The 26091-nt window shown below is 36.1% G+C and overlaps 1 protein-coding gene and 1 long non-coding RNA gene across 2 annotated transcripts in view; one reads left to right on the top strand and one right to left on the bottom strand.

Moving 5' to 3' along the window:
• LOC134668174 (uncharacterized) overlaps positions 1-26091 on the top strand; it is a 764384-nt gene that overhangs the window by 254978 nt on the left and 483315 nt on the right. The gene's annotated exons all lie outside the window — the stretch shown is intronic.
• LOC134668426 (tubulin-folding cofactor B-like) lies at positions 803-4413 on the bottom strand. Its single transcript, XM_063525907.1, has 5 exons — positions 4230-4413; positions 3401-3600; positions 2667-2810; positions 1902-2060; positions 803-1519 (listed from the first exon to the last, which is right to left on the bottom strand). The coding sequence occupies exons 1-5, from the start codon at positions 4350-4352 to the stop codon at positions 1402-1404; spliced, it is 744 nt and encodes a 247-aa protein (XP_063381977.1). The 5' UTR covers positions 4353-4413; the 3' UTR covers positions 803-1401.

Raw genomic sequence — 26091 nt, forward strand, 5'->3', positions numbered from 1 at the left:
TTTTTAACATGATTAGCAAGTAAAAATTCTTATATACCAAACACGTAAAAAATCAACTTTTTTGCAGAGACCAATTTTATTTGTTCAAGTAAAAAAAAAACTATCCATGGATATGATATAGGTAATCCAACCAAGCTACGGTCCTTTGCTCTATCTATACATAAAACAGAAAGGATTCTATCAAATTAATTTGGTTGGATATAGTAAAACATTCTTAAAATGTACGAAGTCCGCTTTTCACAATCACAAGTTCACAGATATCTTCAATTTGGACCCGAATTGTATGGAAATTCATCCATATTACAGAAGTTACATCCAAATGGCAAATCTTAAGAGCGAATAATCCTTTACAGTGAGTGTAACGCGCATTTTAAGAATATTTTAAATCAAGTAATTTACTGGTGAGCACAAAATTGTTTCAGTATTTTATAAAATCATAATTTTAGTACACTAATGTAATAATAATCTCACTCCATTAATCTATTTGCGTCTTGCAAACTTATGAGTGGTGAGTTAACTTGCCCGCAAGCTATAAATATAAGAAAAATTAATGCAACCATGAAATAAAAACATCAAATCTATCACATAAGTGGACAGTACGCAGCATAAATAGCTATGCAGTTTTCGCACACAACTTTAAAGTTAAGGGCCCCCCCACATCTGGCGTCTTTCGAGCGTCGGCGTCGGTCCAGCGCTGTGGAAAATGACGTCGCTGCGCAGTTGCGTCGACGCTGCGTCGACGTTGCGTCGACGTCGGCCATAGAATTGTAGACGCCGACGCTCGAAAGACGCCAGATGTGGGGGGGCCCTAAGAGAGCAATTATTCAGTGCCAGTGGAGCATGCCTAGCAAGCTTTGCTGTTAACTGTACCAAAGTCGCAAAATTGCATGAATGAATTCATTCGTAAAGTACCCATGCAATTTTGCGGCTGTACAATCACCTGCAATAATATGTAACACAACGAAGGCCGCAATAATATCTGATGCGATCTTATTTGTAGAGCCATAAGCAGTGGGGAGACACTCCTCACTTCGGTCAAACTCGGCTCCGTTCGATCAGCATTGCTCCGAGTAATTATTAGGGTTGACACCATTTGACTTCCTTTTGCGTGCACGACCACAAATAAGATAATCACTTGAATTTTGATAACCCTAAATAGCCGAAAGGGATAGCATGATTCAACCCTGAACCGCTGTCAAACTTCGGGTTGTAGGAAGTGTCCTTTCTGTATGGTAGTACTTACTATTATTTATTCTGTGTCATAAGAGCATGTCACAAATTTTTGCGGCCGCCAAAGAGTAACATATTCATGCAGGTGACTGTACATCGCGAAGCTGGATTTGACGAATGCAGAGGTTGACGTTTAATTTATAAAATGAATAAGCGTTTCAGTGAATGCGATCATATTTCATCGTCGAGATCGAATTCCTCTTCGGGAAAGTCGCCGACTGTGACGTATGCTGGCTTGACGAAGCCGCCGTATTTCGGAGGGCATGTGAAGTACCGCTTGCCGTTAACTCTGTAATGATAAAATAAATAATTAAATACATGAATAATATATTTATTACATAACTAATTGGGTCTGAAATAATTTATCAAAAATGAAACCAAGTAAAATCATGGGATTAGTTGATAACCTCTAGCCGCCCAATTGCAAACTTTGCCAAGCAAAATGAAATTTTATCTTGTCCACACAAAGTTCAAATTAGAATGGAACAGGAGACCTTTTTATAGGTCTCTGGGTGGCTAGAGGTTAAGTGGACCCCAGGCTCTAATTTAATGAGCCGAGGCAAAATGCCGGGACAATAATTTATCAAAAATACCTTACACCTTGTGGACCTTATCACATAGGGCATAAGGTCCACCGATGTACAGTTAACAGTGTGGTCGATGGTACTCACTCGCCGTCATTCTTGCCTCGCGGCTCGTCATACTGCACGCCGATCCACAACCCTTTAGCGCCCTCTAGCGGCCCGTTGTACCGCACTGTCGCCCGCCGTACGCCCTGCGATGGCACGCGCACTTCGCAACGCGCGCCTACAAGCACCGATGCTGCCAGCCTAGAAAAATGTATGTAATACCATATTCAAAATATACCATATTGGATCTATCGACTGGATCTAAAGAGAATGCATATTTTTTATATTTTAGGGACTGTTAGTCAGGATAGGTAAATTCAAATTCGCATTTAGTACTGCATAAGGTCTTTTTAACACTAATAACATTAAATTTGTTTTCAGCTTGCTCTATTATTAAATCATTAACCCCCAAACACAATGTGTTCATGTGATATTACTCGTATCACGGACGGAAAACACCTGTCACAACATCATTTTCGTCATTTCTACAGTGTCATGTGATATGCTGCCCCATATCAAAAAACCGGTCAAGTGCGAGTCGGACTTGCGCACTTACCATTACGCAAAAAACGGCAATAAAATCACGTTTGTTGTATGGGAGCCCCACTTAAATACTTATTTTATTTTTAGTATTTGTTGTTATAGCGGCTACAGAAATACATTATCTGTGAAAATGTCAACTGTCTAGCTATCACGGTTCATCAGTTACAGCCTGGTGACAGACAGACGGATGGACAAACAGCGGAGTCTTAGTAATAGGGTCCCGTTTTTACCCTTTACGTATGGATCCTATAAATGACAGCATACCTGGCTTCCTCCTCCAGTTCCTGCTGCTGCTGCTCCTTCATTTTGGCCATCTCCTCCTCATTGTACTTGCCGAGCCTGTTCCGCTGCAGGAATGAGCGCACCGTGTCTCCTTTCTTCTCATATTCCTCTTCTGACAAACGAAATCTGAAACATTAGCCAAAAAAGTAGGCATTGTGGATTGGCATAAAAATATTAACCCTTTAACAGGCAAGATTATAAGAAATCCTCAATTCAAGCCTCATTGGCACCTAGTTGTAAAAATCCTGCCTAAGCATGGGCGTACGCAACATTTTTTAAGGGGTGGGGCAGAAGTAGGGGAGGCTGGGTACGTGGTAACAGGGTACGGTTGAAACAGAAATTTTTAGCTTATGGTCAGAGACCAGGGTGGAGCAACTGCCCCACCTTGCCCCACCGTGGGTACGCCTATGTGTCTAAGGGCATTATAAAAAAAAAAGTTTCGGATTGGTCATTTTCCTTACCCATAAAATCATATGATAATACCCTATAAAGTGTTAAGTAACTCTTAAGAGCCCCAGGGTCTAAATTTGCCAGGCAAAAAACTACCTTGATATTTTAACTTGAGAATTGAATTTGGGTTGTCATTTTACACACTTACAACAATGTTTTTCAAAGAGATTTGCCTAATTTTGGCTAAAACCGAGATGCCTGGAAGAAGAGAGAGGCCTTTGCCAAGCAGTGGGACAGAACAAGCTAACAAATAAATAGTAATATACCTTTCTGCACTATCTGATGAGCTAACGTCACTGAGCAAAACAAATTTGTCCTCCACATGTATCCTCATTCCATCATCTATTGGGTAGGACCCAAGCAGGGCATTGTCGTTGTCTATGTCACACACATAATTGTTTTTACTGTCAAACAACTTCAGTTTCATTGTGGTAGCATTGCCTCCGGTAACAAGTTCTAGCTTAGTCTAAAAAAAAAAGGTCGGTTAACATCAAGCTTAAATTCATTAGTTTCGTTTTTTTTTAGCATTAGAAATAAGGTAAACAATCTTGATGCGTCTTTTAATTGAAAAACACATTTTAAAAATAAGTTACACCAAATATGTAACAATTATGAATCTAATACAATCATTTATATTCTTCTGCTTTCATAAGTAATAGTTTTTGATTTTAAAAAAGGCGTTATTCAATTAAAAGACAAGTCAAGATCGCTTACCTTCTTGCAAGTTCTTTCTAATGCTAAAAAAAACGAACTATACTTACTATCAATTTTATTTGTATTGAACTTTGTTTATAGACAATACTGTTCAAATTAACTGATTGATTGATTTATGTAGAAATGGAGGGATCATTCAAGATCATCAACAAGAAGGCTTTTGCCAAGCAGTAGGACAAGACAACATAGGAGCCTAAAAAAATACATTTTGTACAACTGCTATAATTTGATTCTGTTCTAAGGATATCTGTTAAAATCAATTATTTAAGATCTCATATAAAGATTTCTAAGGAAAGAAATAAGCCTTGTTCTAAATGAGTGTGTACTTTTAAAATATTTTAACGTAAATAAAAAGAATTTACACGGTAGGTGACTCATAACCTTAAACTCGGAGACTGTTATTCCTTTTTTGAAACGCCTCTCGACTGGGGCTCCGATATCAGCGTCAGATTTCGTGATATGTACGTTCACAAAATCTTGGGTAATTACTTGTATATCCTCCATAATTTACAATATTTGTTACACACAAACAAATCTCAAAATTGCCTTTGTACTATTTGTCAACTATATGTCAATGTCAAGCAAGTAAAAAGAAAATCAACGACAGTCCGTTCAAAAACTTGATGATAATTAAATACTTTTCATAAAATAAAAGACGCGACGAATATTATGTTTATTTTATTTAAACAAGATAGCAAACATATTTCTTGGCTTTCTTGAATTTGTATTACATTTATTTATATTTAAGGCGTGCCATCTGGTAGTTTAAGAATGAACTTTAGTTGTCGTACCGAACATGTATCGAACTTCGTTAATACAGCCTAATGCCGTTAGAGGGCGTTGATTTGTTTAATATATTTCACAAGTCTTGAAAATAGTTTAAAACATCGTGTACAGATGGCGTGGATCTCAAATACAAGTTATTTGTTCCTCGCTGTTCCACGCTACGAAATCGTCGACTGAATGCTGTTCGGGTTCAGCAGAAGCTCCTAGAGACCTGGAACGTTTCTTTCAGCTGATGCTCGCGCATCCGTACCCGCCTAGACTGTTAGAAGATGACTAAATGATAGGGACGCACAGAGCTGCAAATGCCCTGTGCCTACCGCGAAAACCGAAATTCGCAAATTGCGGGGATCTTTCTCTTTTACTCCAATGAAGGCGTAATTAGAGTGACAGAGAAAAATGCCCGCAATTTGCGAACTTCGATTTTCGCGGTTACGGCTACGTTATGAAGGACGAGCACGAGTCTACAGAAGGCCTGCCGAGCGGTTCTCTAAATACTTAGGGCCTACCGCGAACCTAGTTCGACGTTTTGCCTCTGTCGCACTTGTAAATTCGTACGTAATAAGTCTGACAGGGAGGCAAAACGTCGAACGTGGTTCGCGGTAGGCCCTTTGCATCGAAGAACGTGTTGCAGGATGGTGGATCAATCATAGTCTGGACCATTTCTCTAGAAGCGAAGGCGGACACTGTGTTCATCATAGGGCAGTTTGGCCCAGGACTGTCCTCGTTTCAAACACAGGCATAGAGAATCATAGCACTGAAAAGAAAGAAATGAGTATAATTTTCCTGGTCCTTAGGTAATGACTGACAGGTTGTGTTTGCCAAAATATAATTATGTATAGGTATACCGTCACGGCCACGTTTACAGTTTTTACAAAAAAAAAATTGGTGGTATGATTTCTTTGCACCCGAGTGTATTTTAAGATGTACAGTCACCTGCAATAATATGTTACTCTTCGAAGGCCGCAAAAATATGTAACACGCTCTTATTTGTAGAGCCATAAGAGCGTGTCAGATATTTTTGCGGCCTTCGAAGAGTAACATATTATTGCAGGTGACTGTACATACAAACCTATTAACACAAGTCACATGAACCCTCGCACATCCCATTTTCCGACGTCACAATCACAAGTAAAGTTCCTCAAGTGCGCCTACATAAATAATATCCGGCATACGCCTTCCTTTGTCCTCGTGGTATCCTCTAAAATGGAGCTAATTACACCTCCGGTCCCCATTTAATTAACGACAATGTAAACAACATTAGGACAGCCACAAAAGCGCAACTTGGGCCATCGGGACGTGGCCGCTCGAGAATGGACTCTTGATTAATTAATAGTTCCACAAGGAGGATTAGGTCAAGTTGTCTTTGGATTTAGGATGCCTTTATAGTCTGTGCGGAAAGAGAAGAATCGTAGAATGTATTAGATCCCATACATTTCACAACTCTTCTCTTTCCGCACAGACTCTATGCCCTGGGAATAGGGTGACTAATTATATACCCCCTTATTCATAAGCGTTTACTAAAGTTGACAAGCCGATAATAATCGTTTGTCCCTTTCCATCATACCGATACGTCGGAAAGCGACAAACGATTATTATCGGCTTGTGAACTTTAGTAAATGTTTATGAATAAGGGGGATAATGAGCACTTACATATTATTAGGCAATGGCTAAGGGCAAGAAGGTGAGCGATCTTGAACGCTTTTTAAAGTTCAAAAACTTACTTATGAAAGCAGAAGAATATAAATGATCGTATTAGATTCATAATTGTTACATGTTTGTCGTAACTCGTAACTTATTTTTAAAACGTGTTTTTCAATTAAAAGACATATCAAGATTGTTTACATTGTTTATACGACAACGGGTTTAAATATGTCGCCAATAGCGACTAAAAATTCAAGTGAGTGAAACCATTGTCGTATAAACAATTTGAAATATGTCTCACGAAAGTTTAATATCGAAGATTGTTTACCTTATTTCTAATGCTATACTATAATACTGAAGGCTCCCATTCGTCCCAATTTATTTCGATTTCAATTTCGGATCGACTCATGTTTGCCCGGTGTTAATAATCTGTTTTGTGTGTAAACTCTTATTGAAATAAGTACCTATATAAAATAAATACTAAAAACTCCGCTTCTTGTATAGGCACGTAGGTACCTATAGGTCAATTGTTTCCGTTCTACCGTATCTCAAAGAGAGAGCGTAGGCTGAGGCTATATTTTCCGGCTCTATTTATATACTTCGTTTTTTTAGCATTAGAAATTAGGTAAACAATCTTGATGTGTCTTTTAATTGAAAAACACATTTTAAAAATAAGTTACGGAAAATATGTAACAATTATGAATCTAATACGATCATTTATATTCTTCTACTTTCATAAGTAATAGTTTTATATTTTTATAAAGCGTTTTTCAATTAAAAGACATGTCAAGATCGCTTACCTTCTTGCAAGTTCTTTCTAATGCTAAAAAAAACGAACTATAGGTACTTACTGTAAAAACACGTGTATATTTCTACTCTAGGTACTTATATATTAGATTTATTTATTTCACAACATATATTATGATTATAGTTCAAATTACATTAATGACAATTTATATTTTATTTATATGGAGTGCCTCAAGGTAGTGTAGCTATGTAGGTACTAGAATTTATAGGAATCCATATTGTGATCGTCACAAATAAATTTAAATAATATCAAGATAATCTATATAAAAAGTAGGGCCAAGTTACTGCTTACTTTGTCAGAAAACGCTAGAAAGGAACAAGACTAGGCCTCATTTAATTTTCCCACGTTTATTAAAAAATGCAAAAAGCCTGGAATTATGCAAACAACAAAAGATAAAAATTATGTCTCACATTGTTTTCGTAATGAGATGCTCAAGTAAACTGGTATTATTCCAATTCTCCACGCGGCACAGAGGAGCGTAAAAGCCAGTGATAAGGTGCCTGGTAATTTTTATGGGTATATTCGCCGTAACAATAATAACAACTCGCAACTAATTAAAAGCGAAACGCGAACTCACGGAGGGAAAGAGCTCACCTACAGGTAGGGTTGGCAAAACTGGATATTCAACATGTCAGGTCACCATGCACGTTATTTGTTACCAGACTCTACGGGAGAACCAAAAATGAATAACTTTGCGTAATTAATGTGTCAACTAACATGATTACACAGTAAAATGTCAACTCAAAAAAATTTAAGCAAAATGCATGTGGGTTGACTCTGTGGTTGACACATTTTTGCTAAACACCATCCACCGATATATATATAGGTAAGTGTTATTTCGCTGTCGCTCTTAGCAGCAAGATAGGAGAGTGTCCGGCGACTGGATAGATATATATAACTACCCTTTATGTGTGTATACTGTGGCTATCGTGAAATTTGACTGTCCCCATCGTTTATTAAGGCCACCGTAGTCTATGTCATTCCGACAGTTGAATTGAACTACAGTTAACAGAAAATTAGAGGGTTTCCTTTATCCGGATGAAATGATAATCAGTAGATAGCTATTAAAGTCCGTTTGCTCCTTTTGATCTTTTGACCTACCCTACACAAAAACCAAACTTGCATAATTTTGATACTCATTGCCAAATGATGGTAACTATATACTTAGCTATTTACTTATTGTGTTTAGGCTGAGCGTGGTTGGTGCGCAAACCAATTTCTTCCAGAGGCAAGTCGTCTACATTCTGTGACTCTCTGTTTATACTTACACCAATAAAACGAAACACTGTGTTTCTGATTTATACCAAACGCTATTGAATTCAAAGACGGTCTTGATTCTTGACGGTTAACTTTGATTCTAAGTATTTCAACGGACTGACCAATTTAGTTCCGGTTTTCTTGACAGTTTTTGGTGGTGGGTTTTTGAACGTAACTCTAATTTATCTCAGGAGGTTATGAAATTTTAAAATTGTGTTAATTAATACCTACTTACAAGGTACCGTTACCAAAAGCCTAATTAAATTATGGACCAAACCTAACCTAAGTAGGCAATCGGTTATTAGCAAGAGTTGAAAACAACACGCTAATATAAAAGCGTTTCGCTGTCGGTATTAATAACAGTTGACTTAACTAATTTTAAGAAAAAAAACACTAATGAAACTTTCCTCCTAAGGGAGTAGTTTGTGCGAAGCATAGACTAATGTAGCCTTATAACTCTTATAAGTAATTTGAATTTATGAAAGCAGAAATCCAATAGTACAGTTATTGTCTTTGTTACAAAAGTATTTAAAAGTTATTTTTAGCCTAGGGTGAAACTGTCTAGGAGGCTAAGGTATCCGAATTTGCTGATAAAGACTGATGATGCAGAATAATTTGAGCGTCGAATAAGTTTTCAGATCCTATAGGAGAAAAGTTGAAAAGGTTCGAAAGGCGACCGAACTTTATAAGGACCAGGGGCTATTTAGGACACACATGAGTGAATCCTAGCATCGAGAATGGATTCAGTTAGTGAACTTTACGTATGATTGTGTTTCGGATTTTTCGAGTAAGTATATAAATGTAATGAGACGTCGTTAGAGTAATACAAAAAGATATTATAATTCTTAGAAATAACTGATTTATCTTTTCCACTGAAGTTTTTTGTCTGGCTTAGATTGTTATTGGCAATACTTATTTTACATTACTTAAATGTACTCATAATTGAAAGTTATTAAATAAAACCATACTTAAAGGGCGTATAAGGGAGGTTAATGTTTTTCAAATGTACTTATTACGGAATGTATGTGTACCTATTATTAAATGTACTTTATGTATTGACTCAAATCAAGAGTGAAAAGGCACCTTCTGGGCGAGCTCGCTCCATCGTAGGCCACGTCTACGCCTCGGCTAGTCTGTGGCCATGAGTAAGCCCATTCATAATAAAAAATAAAAATAAAAAACTATAATGAGTACCTACTATTTCTTTGGCATGCCCAACCGGCTTGTTGGATTGAAATTTAGGATTTTAAGTACATATTAGGTACTTACCTACAGTGGAATGACATACTAGGTCACTTTAGCATTTATCCCGGTTGCATCTTCAACTGCTATTTTAAATCTGACCTTTATTTAAATTAAATCAATCGTTTTCATTTACTTTCTATCATTTTTACTTACTATCCTACATACATGTCTGTTAACTTTAAGAGCCCATCAAAGTGCACACTAGCGCCACTGCCAAATAATCGTGATTATTTAAATTTAACGACAGGTATTTAAAAAAGGGGGCCGCTACGTACTGTATTGTGTATTTAAGTCCCTTTTGAATACATCAAACTAGTTTTTACTAGGACCTCAAAACAAAAACGGCCGTTTTAACTTTGGACGCATAGATTGACGAATCCAGCAACATAAAAACTAGTTTGAAGTATTCAAAAGGTACTGAGATACACAATACAGTACATAGTGGCCCCCTTTTTTAAATACCTGTCGTAAAAAATAATCACGATTAATTAGCAACGGCGCTAGTATGCACGTTAATGCGTGCTCTTAAAAGTGCTCTCATGTAAAGCTGTCTTTATATTAGTTAATAGTTAGATAAATTAAATATTCCTTGAGAGATCCATGTCGCTACTAACGCTACATAGTACTCTAATTAGCAAGTTGGAGCTAAATATTACATTTATGATATGTAAATTTGACTGAGCTAAGTAACAGCGTCTTAATCTCAAGTTTGCCAGAAAATTTGGAGTGCGACTATTTACTTAATTTTAAAATAAACGTCTACCTTCTTAACCTTACCAAATCTACCCTGAGGTTAGTAAAACCGTATTTACCTATTGCGAATAATTACAAGTGTTATTATCAATAATGTAAAATTTAAGTCAATAGAAAAATGCATTTGATTTGTTGTTCGAGTTTTTAATTATCTGCCTATGATATTATCTAGTAATTTTAACACATTGGTCGTGTTATTTTCAATGTTTAAGTAATTCAGTTATGCTTCTAAATAATCATTATTAAATAAATGTACAGTTATAGTTATTAAGGATAGTTATGTATAGAAGGATACGATTAGATACACTTGGATAAGATTATTTATATTACTAACACAATGATTCTCGATGGTCTTGAATCAATAATTTATTATTATTATATATTATTAAAATATAGTAAGACAAGAGTACTCACTCCATACCAGACCAAAAAACTATTATTTTCATAGTCGACATCAAACTTATTCATAATAAGAGTCCTCATAATCATTGTAATATGAAGAAAATACTTGCTATAAATGTTAGAATCTTTGATCACGTCTTTTCGTATCCAAATATGCGTAACAAATAACAAAGGATCTCATAAAACAGAATAGATCAACCGTAAACTTTGTTTGTGTCCTTCTTACCAACGATTGAGACGTTTATTGATCCGAAAACAAAATAATAAGAGCATTAATGGAACACTTTTTTCTTGTGGATTAGAAAACAATTTCTTAGAAGTGTCTATTAATAATTTTTCTTATCCTATTAAAATTACGCCTACGAATTATAGAGTTAACCAATTTGTAGAAATTTTGCTCATTATATTCTATCAGGCGTTTCTGAGAAGATTTATCAGATTAATAAAATCTATGAATAATCCCTACCAGGTTTATAATCCATACTAATATTCTAAACGCAAGTCTGTCTGTCGGTCTGTTACCTCTTCACGCTTAGCCGCTGAACCGATTTAGATGAAATTTGGTAGAGAGGTTGTTATGTCCTTCACATAAGATAGTTTTTATCCCAGAAATCATGCGTTCGTCGCTCAAACATTTAAGCGCACGCAGCCAGTCAGTATGCTCTGGCCTTTAACTATGAAAATGTTATGTATGACTTAAAATCCTATGTCACTGAATTCTTCCCAACATTCTCAAACACTTAATCCTATGTGTTTAATTTAATAAAGCCGCATGTTTTGTGACTCGTAACTTCTTCTCCAGAATTCGCAATACGATTGTCATTTTGATGAACTCCTTTTCGGGGCATTTAAACCAATTAGTGGATCGATCCGGTTGTTTCTTTTGATGCTGCGGCTGAATCAGCAATTACAGAGCTTTAATCATCTTTATACAGAGGAAATCTTTAGTGACATGGTTGTTTTCTTCGTAGAAACTGTTGTGAGTAAGTAGTCAGGTATTTAAAGGAATTAAGTAGGCATATCTATGAAGCAAGTTATAATAATTAATAAAGCGTTTTCACTTAGGTACCTATTATCTGTGTATAATGGTTAGTAATAGGCACAAAAAATCCATACATTTTGCCAGGAAAGTAACAGTAAGAAGTGACTTAAACACAACAGTCACGCTTTTAAGTTAAGACGAAAATGCCCAAAAAAACTATTTAGCTCATTTTACAGTTTGTGTGTCAGGTATCTTTATTTTCTATTATTATAAAACTAACAGGCCTTTGCCCAGCAGTGGGACATTTTATAGGCTCGTTAAAAAATAAAACTAAGATTTTACTAGATACAGATTGCAAGCAAGTTCTTGCTAGTCTAAACTTTGCCTTAGTTACAAATAAAACCATTTTTTTTATTTTCTTTTATAGTTTTTTGAATGTATTGGAAGCTACTTAAGCAAATTAAACCGCTTAGTGCCATTTCGATCTATCTTCCGTTAATAAATCTAACTTATTGTCACACGGACAGAACGATTTTATTGCATTCATCGGTTATCGGGAATTTAATACGATTCCAATGACTAACGCGTCGCATGTTTTCAATGGAATTTTAACAAATTTCCGTCGCCCCCACCGCAAGAGGACAGTCTTCGTAAAAAAAAATCCACTGTTTTACACATTCGTGTGCTTAAAAAATGCTCATTCAAATATTTTCTCTATTACGAAGAATTTTAGGTCGCACTTTTTGTCCTGACACACAGTTATGCACATAAAAAATCCCTATGACTACTCCTTGTGTTCGATTTTAGACCTTAATAGCACAAATTTAAATGTCAAGTGGTTAAAAAACGAGAAACCGTGGTAGGAAAGGTGTATAATGAATTGAGTGACGTAATAGGATCTTTTGTGTCAAGAATGTGACATTTAGGAGCGAAAAAATTGCCTCCCGGAACACTATCTTTTGTGGAGATCGTAAGGACAAGTCGAGGCATCCAACACAATTAAAGTTATCAGCAGGGCTATTCATTAATAATGTTTTTAGGGCAAAAGCGAGCATTTTGTTTACATTTATTACTGTCGTGGTGAAGGCTCATCCATCAAGAGGGTATTAGGGCGTAGCTGCGTTTAACTAGAGTTATAGGCCGAAATAATTTGATCGTAAGCCCTTATATGCCCTTATTCAGAATGTCACATCTTGGTTAGTTCTTAATCCTGCATATATATGAGATCCCCGGAATTGTAGGGAATAGTTGTTTGCTCTGACATTAGCAAATGAAATATAATGCAAGTAAAAAAAATAAGAGAACGCTGTGAAATGTTTACGGAAGAGATTCAGATTGAGCTCTCGTTTTAATAAAATTTTGTCAGACTTTTTATTTCACTCGTATTCCTTTACGCGTAGGTAAGCGTTAGGTATATAGGTAGATAGGTACAGTCAAGGAATTTAAATTCCGACCCATTTCGTACTTTGTCACAGTGACAACCGTATGAGGTCTCTAGCGGCTTTCATATTGATTGTCACTGTGACAAAGTACGAAATGGGTCGGAATTTAAATTCCTTGACTGTACCTATTAAAAGTACCTCGTAAACGATATACCTATTGAGCTTTCATCAAGTCTATTTCACTCCATTGACCTAATTAGAAGATTTAGCACAAATTGATTGAAAAAAAGCTTTCTAATTAAGGAAGTTAAGAATCGTCGATGCTCATTACAGTGTTTTTCCAAAATATACTTTATTCGCCTTAAAACAATGTTGATTTTTATAATTACTTAATTGTCAGATAAGAGAATGATAAAACCAAACTGAAATGTACAAACGGTCATTATGGAAGTAAGCACGCTATCCATATAGCTATAACCGTTAATCTCGCCCACCATAATAAATTTAATTAGGCAAATGTTTTGGAATTTCGGTACAGTAACCATACCTTTTGTTTTTTTTAGCACGCATGGCTAGCGGAAATATTTGTTTTTGTTAATTGTCGTATTTTAAAATTAACTGCCAAATGTACGAAATAGCGATGGAATCTTTAAAAGCTCGGCATTTTTATTAAAGTACTTAACGAACACGCAACTTTAAACAATGCGTTAAATCTTTAGTTTAAGATTGGCAGATGGATTTTATATATTAGACTTTCTACCTTATTTCAATGATTATAAAGTTAATATTAAGAATCATACAATTGGATGTTTTGAATATTTACTTTATTTTTATCGTTTTGAAGTAAAAATTCAAATGGGTAAAAACTATCTGACAAAGACAATCTAGCTGTAAGTATGTTTTTAGATTTCCCTTATAACTTAAGTTTAAATGTCTGCTACGTCGGAAATTATTAAAAAAATCCTAGTTTCCGATATTGTAACGCCACTTAGGTGACAAGTGATAGTATTTCACAACAAAAAGCACCCTATTAATCGTTAAGAGAGTCACATTTCTAGACACCCCACTAACGTCTCATTATCGAGCACATGCCCTTTTTCGGTTTAAAAAGTGACACTTTTTGTAACACTTCAGTCACAAAAAATGCCAAATTAACTTTTTTAAAGGAAACGATCTGTTTTCGGCGCGCCACGTGTGACGCTAAGGGGTTGTGCACAAATCACGCGTGGTGTTTTGGCTACTTTTTGACCTCCCCCTCTCCCTTGGTGATATTTGGTGAGGTTTTTGGCTACCCCCTCCCCCCACACAACCTCACGTGTATTTTTTTGAAATTTTTTCATTCGAACAAAGTTTATGATTTTCTATATAGTATTGTATTTAGAAAATCTTGTTTATTTTTCTATTATCGTTAAATAGACTCGCTATTATGAAGTGCAAAGTGAAGATTTATGTTTAACTAAACCGAAAAAAAGTATCCACTCATGTGGTAGGTTTTTTTTAGTTTCGCTCACTGTAGAAAAATACAGGCGAGGTTTCCTTATACCCCCCAACGTGATCTATCGTGAACCCCCTCCCCCCATCGAACCTCGCGTGATTTGTGCACAAGCCCTAAGGAGTTCGCCTCAAATTCTATTTGAGGACGCCACATGGTCCGTTACTGGTTACTTTGTCGTCAAATATCCCTCATCAATAAAAATACCTATTTTTGGCGCAAGACGAATTGAGGACTAGTTTAAGAGCCCTACTTGACGTTAATATGCCTGTGATGTATGGGACGTCGTTACTTAGCTGACGTATTGAAATGCTTTCCCTCTATGAATTATTATTTCGCTCCTTAATCACAGAAGCGATTTAATTACTGCAAACAAATGTGACAAACCTCTTTGTTATTTAAAGCCATAAAATTTTACTGTACCTATTCTAATATAAGTTTAAATAAATATAACAAATAGAAACAATAGGAAAAGAAAAAACTGACTTGTTTTGTTATCTCACTTCCGCAAAAGATGTTACTCGAAAAAACCTTGTGAACGTAACACGACATCGCAAAAAAACTTTCGTCGGAATAGTGTAGGTACATTCAGATAAAGGAAAAAAGGAACGGTCTTAACTGGTTCCGACATTATATTCGCATTTGAGAAGATCAAAGAGTATGTTGTGACACACACGGGAGGAAAAACTTCTGTAGGCGGCTGAGGTGAAGACCGCCCGAGGCCTCTCGAGTAACACCGTCCTTGAGGGAGCCAGGCTTTGAAACAAAATGCGTTTGCATACATTAAACTGTAAGAATGTCGGAGATAGGGAGGGCACACCGCTGGGTCCCGAGGGACGGTGTTTCGGCGATTACGCGGACGGAATTTAGCATCGCCAACTCGCCTTCTTGCCGAGATAGTTTGCACGTAACACTAGGCTCTTTGCGTATTTTCGCAGTCAAAGCGGCTCTCTTGAATACTTCCGTAAGTGTTTCCAAGTATTTGAAAGGCAAATTAGGAACATATCTCGGGCAAGTTTCTCAAAAGGGCAACTCCGGCTGGAGTGGCGTAAATATTTGGAAGTAATAAAGTTATCGCCACATGAAGTGTGTTGTGGGCTCTGTTTCTGCGTGTTTCGCTTTATGGACTGGAGTGTGCAAACAAAATTAACGATACAACAGTTAATCCTAGTACAAATTAACGGGATATGTATACTATACCAAATACAGTGAAGCGGGGTCCGTTCCGTAATCTCTGAGCAAATTCGTCAGGTCCTTTGGGGATATTCTCTACCGCAACGCATAGATATATAGTTTGTAATTACAAACTATAATTATACTATGCAATATTAGTTACATAGATAATTGATGTCACTCCCCAACGATTTGCATATTTTATTACCCGGAATAGGTTGGCTATGGTGTTATGGTGCTGTTAATTATAACCGCAGATGGAGTATTTGCGACTGTTTACTTTAGTCTGGCTAGTTAACAGTATCTGGCATCTGACGTCATATGAAGTAAACATAAATCTCTCTCTCTCTTCCGAGCTATGTATCCCACATGGTGATGGGGTCAGCTTTCCGTGTTAGTTGCTTCCACTTCGCCCTATCCTCGACGTCGTAAACATAAATAAAACAATGAATGATGAAGTAAACATAAATGATAATCTTAAAATTTGCCTATGAGGAGCAATGGACATTTCATGGACTCCTCAAGTCAAGGAAGAGGGGCAAGAGGTTTATCTGAATACTATCAAATACAATGAAACATGCAGTAATAAGTAAAGTACGGAGAGCTTTGAAGATTTTTGAAATAAGAGAGAGAGAGAGAGTTTTTAATATATTATATATACAATTTTGAAATGAAGGAATATGAATAAAAATGTTTAGAGTGCAGACTCCTCAGAATTGTATCGCCTTTTTCCTTTAATAATACATTTAAAAGCCCAAACTAATACACATCATATTATCAGAATCGCTGTTGGCGAATTTTTCAGTCGCAAGATAACCAAGTTAGCCAGTTTTATCTGACGATTCTCCCCATGATTACTCCCTAACTATTAAACGTCCTGCATCAAATGCGTAACCAAGGGTCCGTCATCATATGCAATAGCCGAACGCAATAACCAATAAAAGTCACTATAAACTCGCCGGTGCCGTCAGGACAAAGGGTCTCTAGTGGCCAATGAAGACCCGTAGGGCTGCGTCGAATATTTTTACGACTATGACAGTCCTGCTAGATTTTGGTGCGTGACGTGGATTTGTTATGTTTGCTTCCGTATTGTTGTGTGAATGAAACCTACGAAAATCTCGTAAAAGTTTGTTTTGTTTATTTTTAACATATTTAGATACACCGAAATATGGAAGTTATTGCTCAATCAAACAATTTTCATTTCGTAAATAAACACTCGAGCGGACCAATTTTAAAATAAATAGATAGTATTTAGCTCCCAATACTATTTAGGTAGAAAAAAGGGAGTAAGGTACTTGCGCCTAATAAGGCCCACTTTTAATTTAATTTTTTATTTTTTTCATTTTTGATATGAACTTGCAATTTTGTCTATGGTACTAACCAAACATGGGCGAGAAATTTAAACTCATTTACACTTATAAAAGTATGAAATTTTGAAATTGAGCAAGCTTTAAAACTGGGCCTTATTAGGTGCAAGTACCTTATAACGGTCAACATTAGGTATAAGTTTTCCGTAATTTTCTGGATGTCATATATTTTGCACTCTTTATTTCGCACACAGATATGAGTACAAAATTGTCCAGAAACAGCTTTCGAAGTATGTTGGTACATATATACCTTTAATAACATATATTAATTTTAAATGAGTTACAAATGTATACTTATTTAATTTGAATATCATATAAATCAGTCCGATAAAATGTTACCCCTAAATCTGACGCTACACTGACGTTCGTGTTCTTAACATTATTTAGCACACATCCTCAAATTTAATTCTTCATTTGCTCAGCAAATCCCCACTAGTTTTAAAACCAACTTAACCTCCAAGTTGGACGTAGCTCGCGCCGTGACAGTCACGCGAGACTTAAGAACTTCCCGCGTCTTGACAACCCTGCCCGGCAATTTACCGCTAACACTGTAAATCCACAGCCTTTCAAACCCATGCGATATTGCGTTTTTCCTAACCGCAACGAAGCTTTGTAGTCACGAAAGTATGTAAGCTATTTTTGATGGAAATTTTAACAAATTTTTCACAGGACGAATTTGAATTCCGCGCAATAACGCGCGTCGATCGTTGAAATTTGATGCTGTTTTGTTTTTAATCTTGATAATAAAAAAGCATAAAATTAAAATACGATTTAAACCTCTTTTAACGTTTTAAGAGTACATTGCTTCGCTTTTAGTGCATTTGCTATTAAATAAATAAGAAAAAAAACATAAAAGCTTTTCCATTAAAGCGCCGCACGCGACTAGCAAACTTTATTCGCCCTATGACAAATATGAAATGAAAACATAGGAATGACTCCCACGGGATTCTTCGAACACTTACATTTTTCTCTTAAAACCATAACAAATTTTCGGATTACACGTGCAGGGGTCTTCCGTCTCTCTCTATTGCTCTATTTATTGCCCTCTACCCTAAGCTAAGTTATCGAGAGTATAATCTCTCTTACGCACAGAAACTTCTACAGCTGATTACTACTTGGATGTGATAAGACGAGACGATATTAGTGAGGATAGGCCGAAAGAAATACCCATTTGGAAATATCCAATAAGGACGTCGGTAACTAGGCGGAACAGAGGGCTTACCGCGAACACCGTTCGACGTGTTGCCTCCCTGTCACACTTGCGTACGAATTTACAAGTGCGACAGAGAGGCAACACGTTGAACGTGGTTCGCGGTAGGCCCTCAGAAATTATCATCCCGTAATAAAAAATACAGGCATATTTATTTATTTATTTTATTATATTTATTTAAACTTTATTGCGTACTAAAAAGTACCTATACATACGGTGTCAAATAAAGGACCATTTTACATAAAAAAGCATCAAATTAAAAGAAAAAGCAAGGTGATGATAAAAGTTTTAGCGCCTAAAACAAAATAAAATCTTCAATTAACAATATTTGGCACAGTAAGTTAAAGGCTAAGCTTCCGTTTTTACCCAAACTTTTGCTCGTAAAATACCATTAATTAGCAATGTCCGCCATAAAACAGTCATTATACTTTCATTAGCGGATTGCCTATCCACATTATTCCATACGCCAACAATGTTTGAGGGTTATTTTCCAAGTTCCGACTTGCAGACGAATAAAATCCAACTGTAATCCCCCTGAGATTAATATTATTTGATCGTGCACAATAAATAACGAGAGGAATTCAATGGGAGCGGAATTACAAGTTTTTTGACACAGTTGCGAAGAAACTTTGACCGGATTCAATCTTCGGGGGATTTGGAAGAGTAGGCATTGTAGCGTCCTAATGTTTTAGTGGGGGTTGGTATTCATCAGCGGGCATTGGACTCTGGTCATTTTACTGCAATCTTTTAAATGTACTAGCTTCTGCCTGCGACTTAGGCCCAGGGCTATAACCGCGAAAATCGAAGTTCGCAAATTGCGGGGATTTTTCTCTGTCACTCTAATTACGCCTTCGTTAGAGTAAAAGAGAAAGATCCCCGCAATTTGCGAATTTCGGTTTTCGCGGTAGCCGCTCAGGTTGCGCTAACCACAATTGACGGATTGATCATTGTCACACAGACCTGAGCTATATATGAATATAAATTTCAAATTTTTTTTTTGCGAACGCTTTAACGGTGACAGACGGTTTGGCGCAAGTGTCCCATAGTCTCGTGGAATGAATCTTAGTTGGTTCAGCAGTTTAAGCGTGAAGAGAGACACAGACAGACAGAGAAACGAAAAACGGCTAAGTATACGGTAAGAATGCTTAGTTCGTGACCTAAAATATTTTCAGGACAAAAAGAACAACTCATGTTGGGGTCGTAGACACACAGCAATTCTTTAGATTCACATCTCTCCTGAGTACAAGTATAAAGTTAAGGGTCATAAAGTCTAATTTTGTTTGAAATTTTAACCTTATAAAATGGGACTAAGTTACTTTTCTGTTTTTTTTTTATTTATTTATTTTATTAGTTTTAGTTTTAATTTATTTAGTCTATACTTAATTTTAATAATAGTTTGTATAAGTTTTGTTATTGAATAAACTTTTCTGTTAACCTTTGTGATGTAATCATTTGTATAATTTGTTTTTTATTTTATTTTAAAGGTGTGTATGAAGTGTCCCACCCGCTTTGGGCCAGCGTGGGGACTATAGCCGAAATCTCGCGCATGAGAGACGGCCAGTAATCAGCTATGAGACGAATATATGCTGTATTATTTTTAATACCTATTTATTTATATTTGTACACATAAACTATTAACTGTTATACACAGGAGTGGATCAAGTGACAACTTTTGTCTTGTCCCGTTTATAAATAAAATACTAATAGTATAAATATAAATCAATATCCCCCAATAAATAAATTTAATTCAATAAAGTGATGCAGTATGCACGGGTCACTGACAGACCTCAGATATGACGATTTATGCGATCCGGGCGCATACAGCCAAATAAATTGTACTTATGGGTTATTTGCTGAAACTAATGTACGGGAAACATCAATAATATTGCTAAATTGTATTAATTTTACCCCAGATTTTATGTGGTTACTGCAACCCGAGTAATAAATCCAATTATAGAGAAATAAACACTTACTTGTTGTTGTACTTACATTTACACATATTGGAAATAATTTGTATGTAATGTAATAAAATATTGTGCTTACTGCACAGAAAATCTGCCAGTAATATTGCAATCAATCAGATTTGTTAAAAAACTAACGGCGTTGTGTCTTTCTAATTGGGTTTTTCTAAGATAATCACGAACTTTCAACAAAATAAGAGTTACAGTCAGCATCCACCCTCTAATATTTTGTAAATTTACAATTTGTGTTCAAAAGTGTCTGCCACACAGAATTTTTTCTAGGTAAGTATATATTTTTACCAAAAAGAATAGATAGTATAGAGGGGTCCTGTCAGTATAAATTTTGTAATCACAGTAGATTTACCGCCATCTATCGATACACGACTAAAACTCAAAATTAAAACGTATAAATTATCAATATATATATGGATAAATGATTTTATTATTTTTATATCATTTTGATCCGTGTTCAGTCACTGATATCTATGTGTTAAAATTGTTAAATATGAAACGGTGTCGTCACGCCATCTAGCCGAGGATAGGCTAAAGTTGTGTGCGGCATCTATCTGAGAATAACTTTTTCTTGATTTCCGAGGCACGTTTTTTCCTTAGACTTTATTCATCTTATACGAAGTTACATATGTCTTTGTTTATACCTAGTAAATATAAGTATTATTGATTTTGTAAAGCGAAGATAATCGCGACTCGCACTCTCTTCCGCTACTATTAATGTAGAGACTACACAAGAGTCAAACATTGAAACTCGTCTCCGAAAGCCGTCAAATAATTTGCGCTCATAACGGCGGCACATTACTCCCGCCTTCATTATGAGGAATTGCCAATTTTCACGTGTGTCTCATTTTATGTCGCCATAAGATTGAGTCATAATTCACGGAAAACATTTCATTTGCATCATCTAGGCGGAAAATGGCAACGTATTTTTAAAGAAATACAAATTTTGGTATATTTGAATTAGGTATCACATTTGCTTTGTTGCTTTATGTAGGCGTATTTTGATTCATAGATAATGTTGTTTTTTACTAAGGTATTTGGCAGGATTTTATTTTAGCAATCCGCACTGAAGCGACCCTGTTAGCTAATCCCTTCTAAGTCTTGTAACAGACCGACACTTTAAGCCTAGCAGTGGGTAAGGGTCGTAAGACTGAAATCTCTTATGGAAATATCTCGTACCGATTTTTATATAAAATAATATAATTATATTAAGATCCATAGATTCATATGTGATTTCAGTTCTCTATTTGCTCGTTTTTGTGATCGATCCACTTTTCCTTCTCTATAAATTATAAGACACCACCGGTCCAACTCCGTCAAATCACAGTTAGCTCATCACTACTTGGTTTCCATTAACCGTAGGCGGTGGGAAACCTACTTTATTAAAGATTGAAACGAAAATATGCTTGTTCTTGAAGCAATTAATTTTAGTTAATTACATGTCGGATTCGCTATTTATACCTACCTAATTTTAATTCCAATTAAGTCTCGGCTACAATATAAGTCATTAACACATTTAACCTTCCCGGGATTAACACTAATTATGCAAACAAACAACCTACACACGTCAAATAAGCCCGAAGTTCGTTCACCCCGAATATGAAATGCACCCTCTCCAAGACAAATTATTTCATTTCCCCACCCCAAGGAATACGTGACTGCACCATCATCTGTACGGGTATCTAGTGATGTAATGCAGCAATTTATTGTAACGATGGGCGATGATTAGTATAGTCGTTTTAAGTGGGAGCGAGAGAAGTTATTAGGTCAAAGAAAACCATCGTAAATTGGCCGTATTACATACTAAGGGGTGTCTGAGAGGTAAAGATACCTACTTTGAAAATGAAAGGTGAATCTAAAGGATGACTCACGCTAGACCGAGCAGGGCCCGAGCCGAGGCGTCCGAAATATCATTTTCTATGACGGCTGATCGGTGATAACCTGGTGCTTTCTATAGAAAACGAATCGCCGGAAGCTCCGGCCCAGCCGCGGCCCGGTTAAGCGTGAGTTATCCTTAATCATCATCATCATCATCTCAGCCATAAGACGTCCACTGCTGAACATAGGCCTCCCCCTTCATGATGGGGGGTGAATGCCATAATCGCCACGCTTGGCAGGCGGGTTGGCGATCGCAGTCGAGTACACCGAATTTGAGGGACGCTGCTGCCCGTCCACCGGTGGCCTTGGACGTAGTTTAAGGACATACTCGGGTCAGCCGCCGGGTTATCCTTAATAGGTAAGTTTAAAATTAAGAATACCCAGAAATAATTTAAATAAGATAACGCAGACTTTGATATTTCATGGAAAACTGTAGGCCAATCAATTTTTAGTGAGATATTTCTGTATTGCCCTCTGTATTCCTTCTACAATAAATACATGTAACAAACTAGAAGTTAGTTTAAAATTATATTATCAGATTGTCAGCTACTAAAGTGACATGAAAGTCCTTGGGGGATTACGCTGACAGAGGGTTGCCAGTTGGGATTTTTGAGCGACGCATTTTGAGTAAAATCTTAGATATTGAGATATTTAACACACTTTGAGCAGAAAAATACTAGTGATAAATCCCAACGTTAAAATGTTTAATTTAGGTACCGTTGACGTCAAAGTTATTCGCCACATTTCAAAAGGATAAAGCGCAAAGTGTAAACATACCTAAAACTAATTGTAGATATATTGAACCATGTTGCATACATAATCAATTTTTATTATTTATTTTAAACTTTATTGCACAGTAAAAAATATACAGTGACAAATGGCGGACTTAATGCTACACGGCATTCTCTACCAGTCAACCTTTAGGCCAAACAGAGAAGCATAGTTGGTGCGGGGTATGTAAAGAACACTAAAACTAAACTTGCTGCTTAAAATTAATAGGCACAAATATAAATGTAATATGAAGATAAAATAAATAAATATACAACAATAATATATACGTACATGTATACAATAAATATATATAAATATATAATATATGTTTTCATGAAATTCCATCATCATCATCATTTGGCGTATAATTAAGTGTACATACACCAGGGACTATATACATACATATATCATTATATCATATCTATTGTACCTACCACTAACTATCTGATACGAATCTTTATTGTTCGAAATTAATGAAATAAAATAATGGAACTGTCGATACCCTGCGCCAATTACACTACATATTAGCACGCTCTATCCTACGCATGAAGGAACGTGGGGCGCAGTGTGGATAAAATAATTGTTTATCCTGCGGTGGTAAAAATGTTTACTACAATCCAGGTGAAAGTAAACTTTTTATCAATGGCAAAAACATTTCGTCATGTGTGATTGAATCTGTACGAGTATTTGAGGTAAACGTACTAGTGCTCGACATGCTAATGCCCAATAGATGACCATGCTGTTACCTCTATTGACAATGACTTAAGTTTCAAGATAACATGTACTGGGACCGCGTCGAGCACCAGTGAGGTAGAAGTACTAGTGCTCGACACTGCACTAGTATTCGACATGGGCACTTTATATCAAAGTAATATAGGTTAAATTTGAACGACGAAGATTTTTCTGTATTCAAATTTAATCCTTGTCACTTTGACATAAAGTGCCCATGTCGAATACTAGTGCAGCGTCGAGCACCAGTACTTCTACCTTAAGTTTACCTTAGTTAGTAGTCGAATATTTAAAAAGAATAGTTATTTATAACACGTCTTAGGATAACGAAGTTTTCCAACCAAATGGTTTTCAATTAGCGACCAGTTTAGCTGCTTCGGGAAAAATGTATACATGTGAAATCAATTAGGATCGTCGGATTAAATTAATAGCTTAGCTAAACTTCTTGCGTTTCATAGCTTTTGATAGCTTTAAAGTTGTCTGACATAAAAGCGCCTTGAACAGTTTTTCATCGATTATGCACTGCCATCTGTTGCGAACTTTTACCAAGTGGAAAGCGAAGTTTGCTACGGAACCCAGACACCTGATCATGCTTCTAATGCAGGTTACAAATATTATGTCTTGAAGAGAATATGGTCAATTCATGCCATGCATCAGATAGGTACCTACATATAGGTAACAGAGCAGTGTTAAAATCTAAGAAAAATATTTCCACCAATAAAACGCTTGCACTTTTTCGGTTTCCTTCTTTGCCCAGCCTGCTCATATGAATTATTGTGGACTGTAGATATTTTTTCTGACACTAATGAATTGGGTACCTAATAAGATAATAAAGTATACGTATCTACTTATTGATTGGTTCGCTTCTTCGAGTTTGTAATAAAAATGTTGTAAGGGCGCGATAGAATTAGATCAAATTTGAGTTGAATCCTAGTCGGTCTAAAGTAGCTTCTCCAGTTGCTCAAAAAATACCTTAGAACATCGAATAAATAAGGTTTATTTTAGTCATAATTATATTTCTCAAGCGCACTTTCCAGTTGGCTAATAAGACATCAACATTTACGCAAAACACTTTTTCCACCCTCATCACTTTGTCACCATCAACGTGAAAAAGTCCAGGGAATTTGACCCCAGTTCAAGCGAGCAGAGACATAATTAGAACAGGCTAATGTCCCGGAAAAACAATTTCATAAAACATCTCATTTCGTCCGAGCCGCGGTAGCCGAATAAAAAGAAATAAGACACTAAATAAACGTCTACTTATACGCTCGGCTACACCTTCATTTAGGGTCCACCATGAAAAATGTACGCTGATGTCCTCCGAGCGACAACATTCCGCTTTGCGTGAAAGAACAATTCGCTTACAGCCAGAACGCAAATTAAAATGGCTACGGCGCACAAGCCACAGCATTTGGAAACCTCACCGCACATTCAAACGAGACAAAAATACTTCCTAATACAATGCGATAGGGACTATAAAAGGATTCTCGATAAGAGTGTTTAAATTTGGAAATCCTTTATAGCTTTGTGTCACAGAGAAACCGTTTGTGGAAAATCGCTTGACGCGTGCTTGCAAAATTATCTATGGTCTGGTGAATACGATAGGTTTTCACTGATTTAATTTATTTATAGCTCAATGTGATTAGGTATAAAGTTAGTTTTGCAATTGAAATATACAGATTTATATCGAAATTTTCATCTTTTGTAATAGTAGGTACCTCCCGAATTTAAGTTTACAAATTATAAAAGTAAATGTCCCATGAGTGTGAATATAACGCATATATAGGTATTCCACCCATAAAATTAATTTAGCTATTAAAACTTTTCCTGGAGATCCTATTGAAATAACAAGTTTAATTTACCGTTTTCACCAAAGTAATAAAAAAATTATTTGCCAGTTAACATCCTTTAAATTTTAATTAAATAATTGTGTCAAAACACGCTAGACAAGATACCACTGCTTTCAAATTAAGAAGGCAGTAAAAATACACTAAAATACTGAGAACCGTTGAAGCAAAAGAGGAAGCCTGGAAAATGTCTGGAGCAATCAAATCTACTATGTTGCAAAATTAGTCTAAAGCGTCCGATCCAAATGACGACAACTTTGAAACGTCTTGAGGAAACAGCCTGTTTTTAATTATACTTCCAATATTAACATTAACGATGTCAGATTGAATTGAAATAATTACGTTTATAATGCTTCTAATGACCGCCGTTTGAAGTTTTGGCACAGGAAATATTCAGTTTATTTTCAAATTATGACGTAGACTGGGCGTGTTGTGATATACCAGATAGACGGATAGATGCTGGTAATTAAATGATTACGAGGGATTTTACGAGTTTTTGGATCAACAACCAAAGCTGTAAGTATAAATAAGTATACACCTAGATGTG

This window comes from Cydia fagiglandana, chromosome 10, assembly GCF_963556715.1.
Source record: "Cydia fagiglandana chromosome 10, ilCydFagi1.1, whole genome shotgun sequence".
Taxonomy (NCBI): Eukaryota; Metazoa; Arthropoda; class Insecta; order Lepidoptera; family Tortricidae; genus Cydia; species Cydia fagiglandana.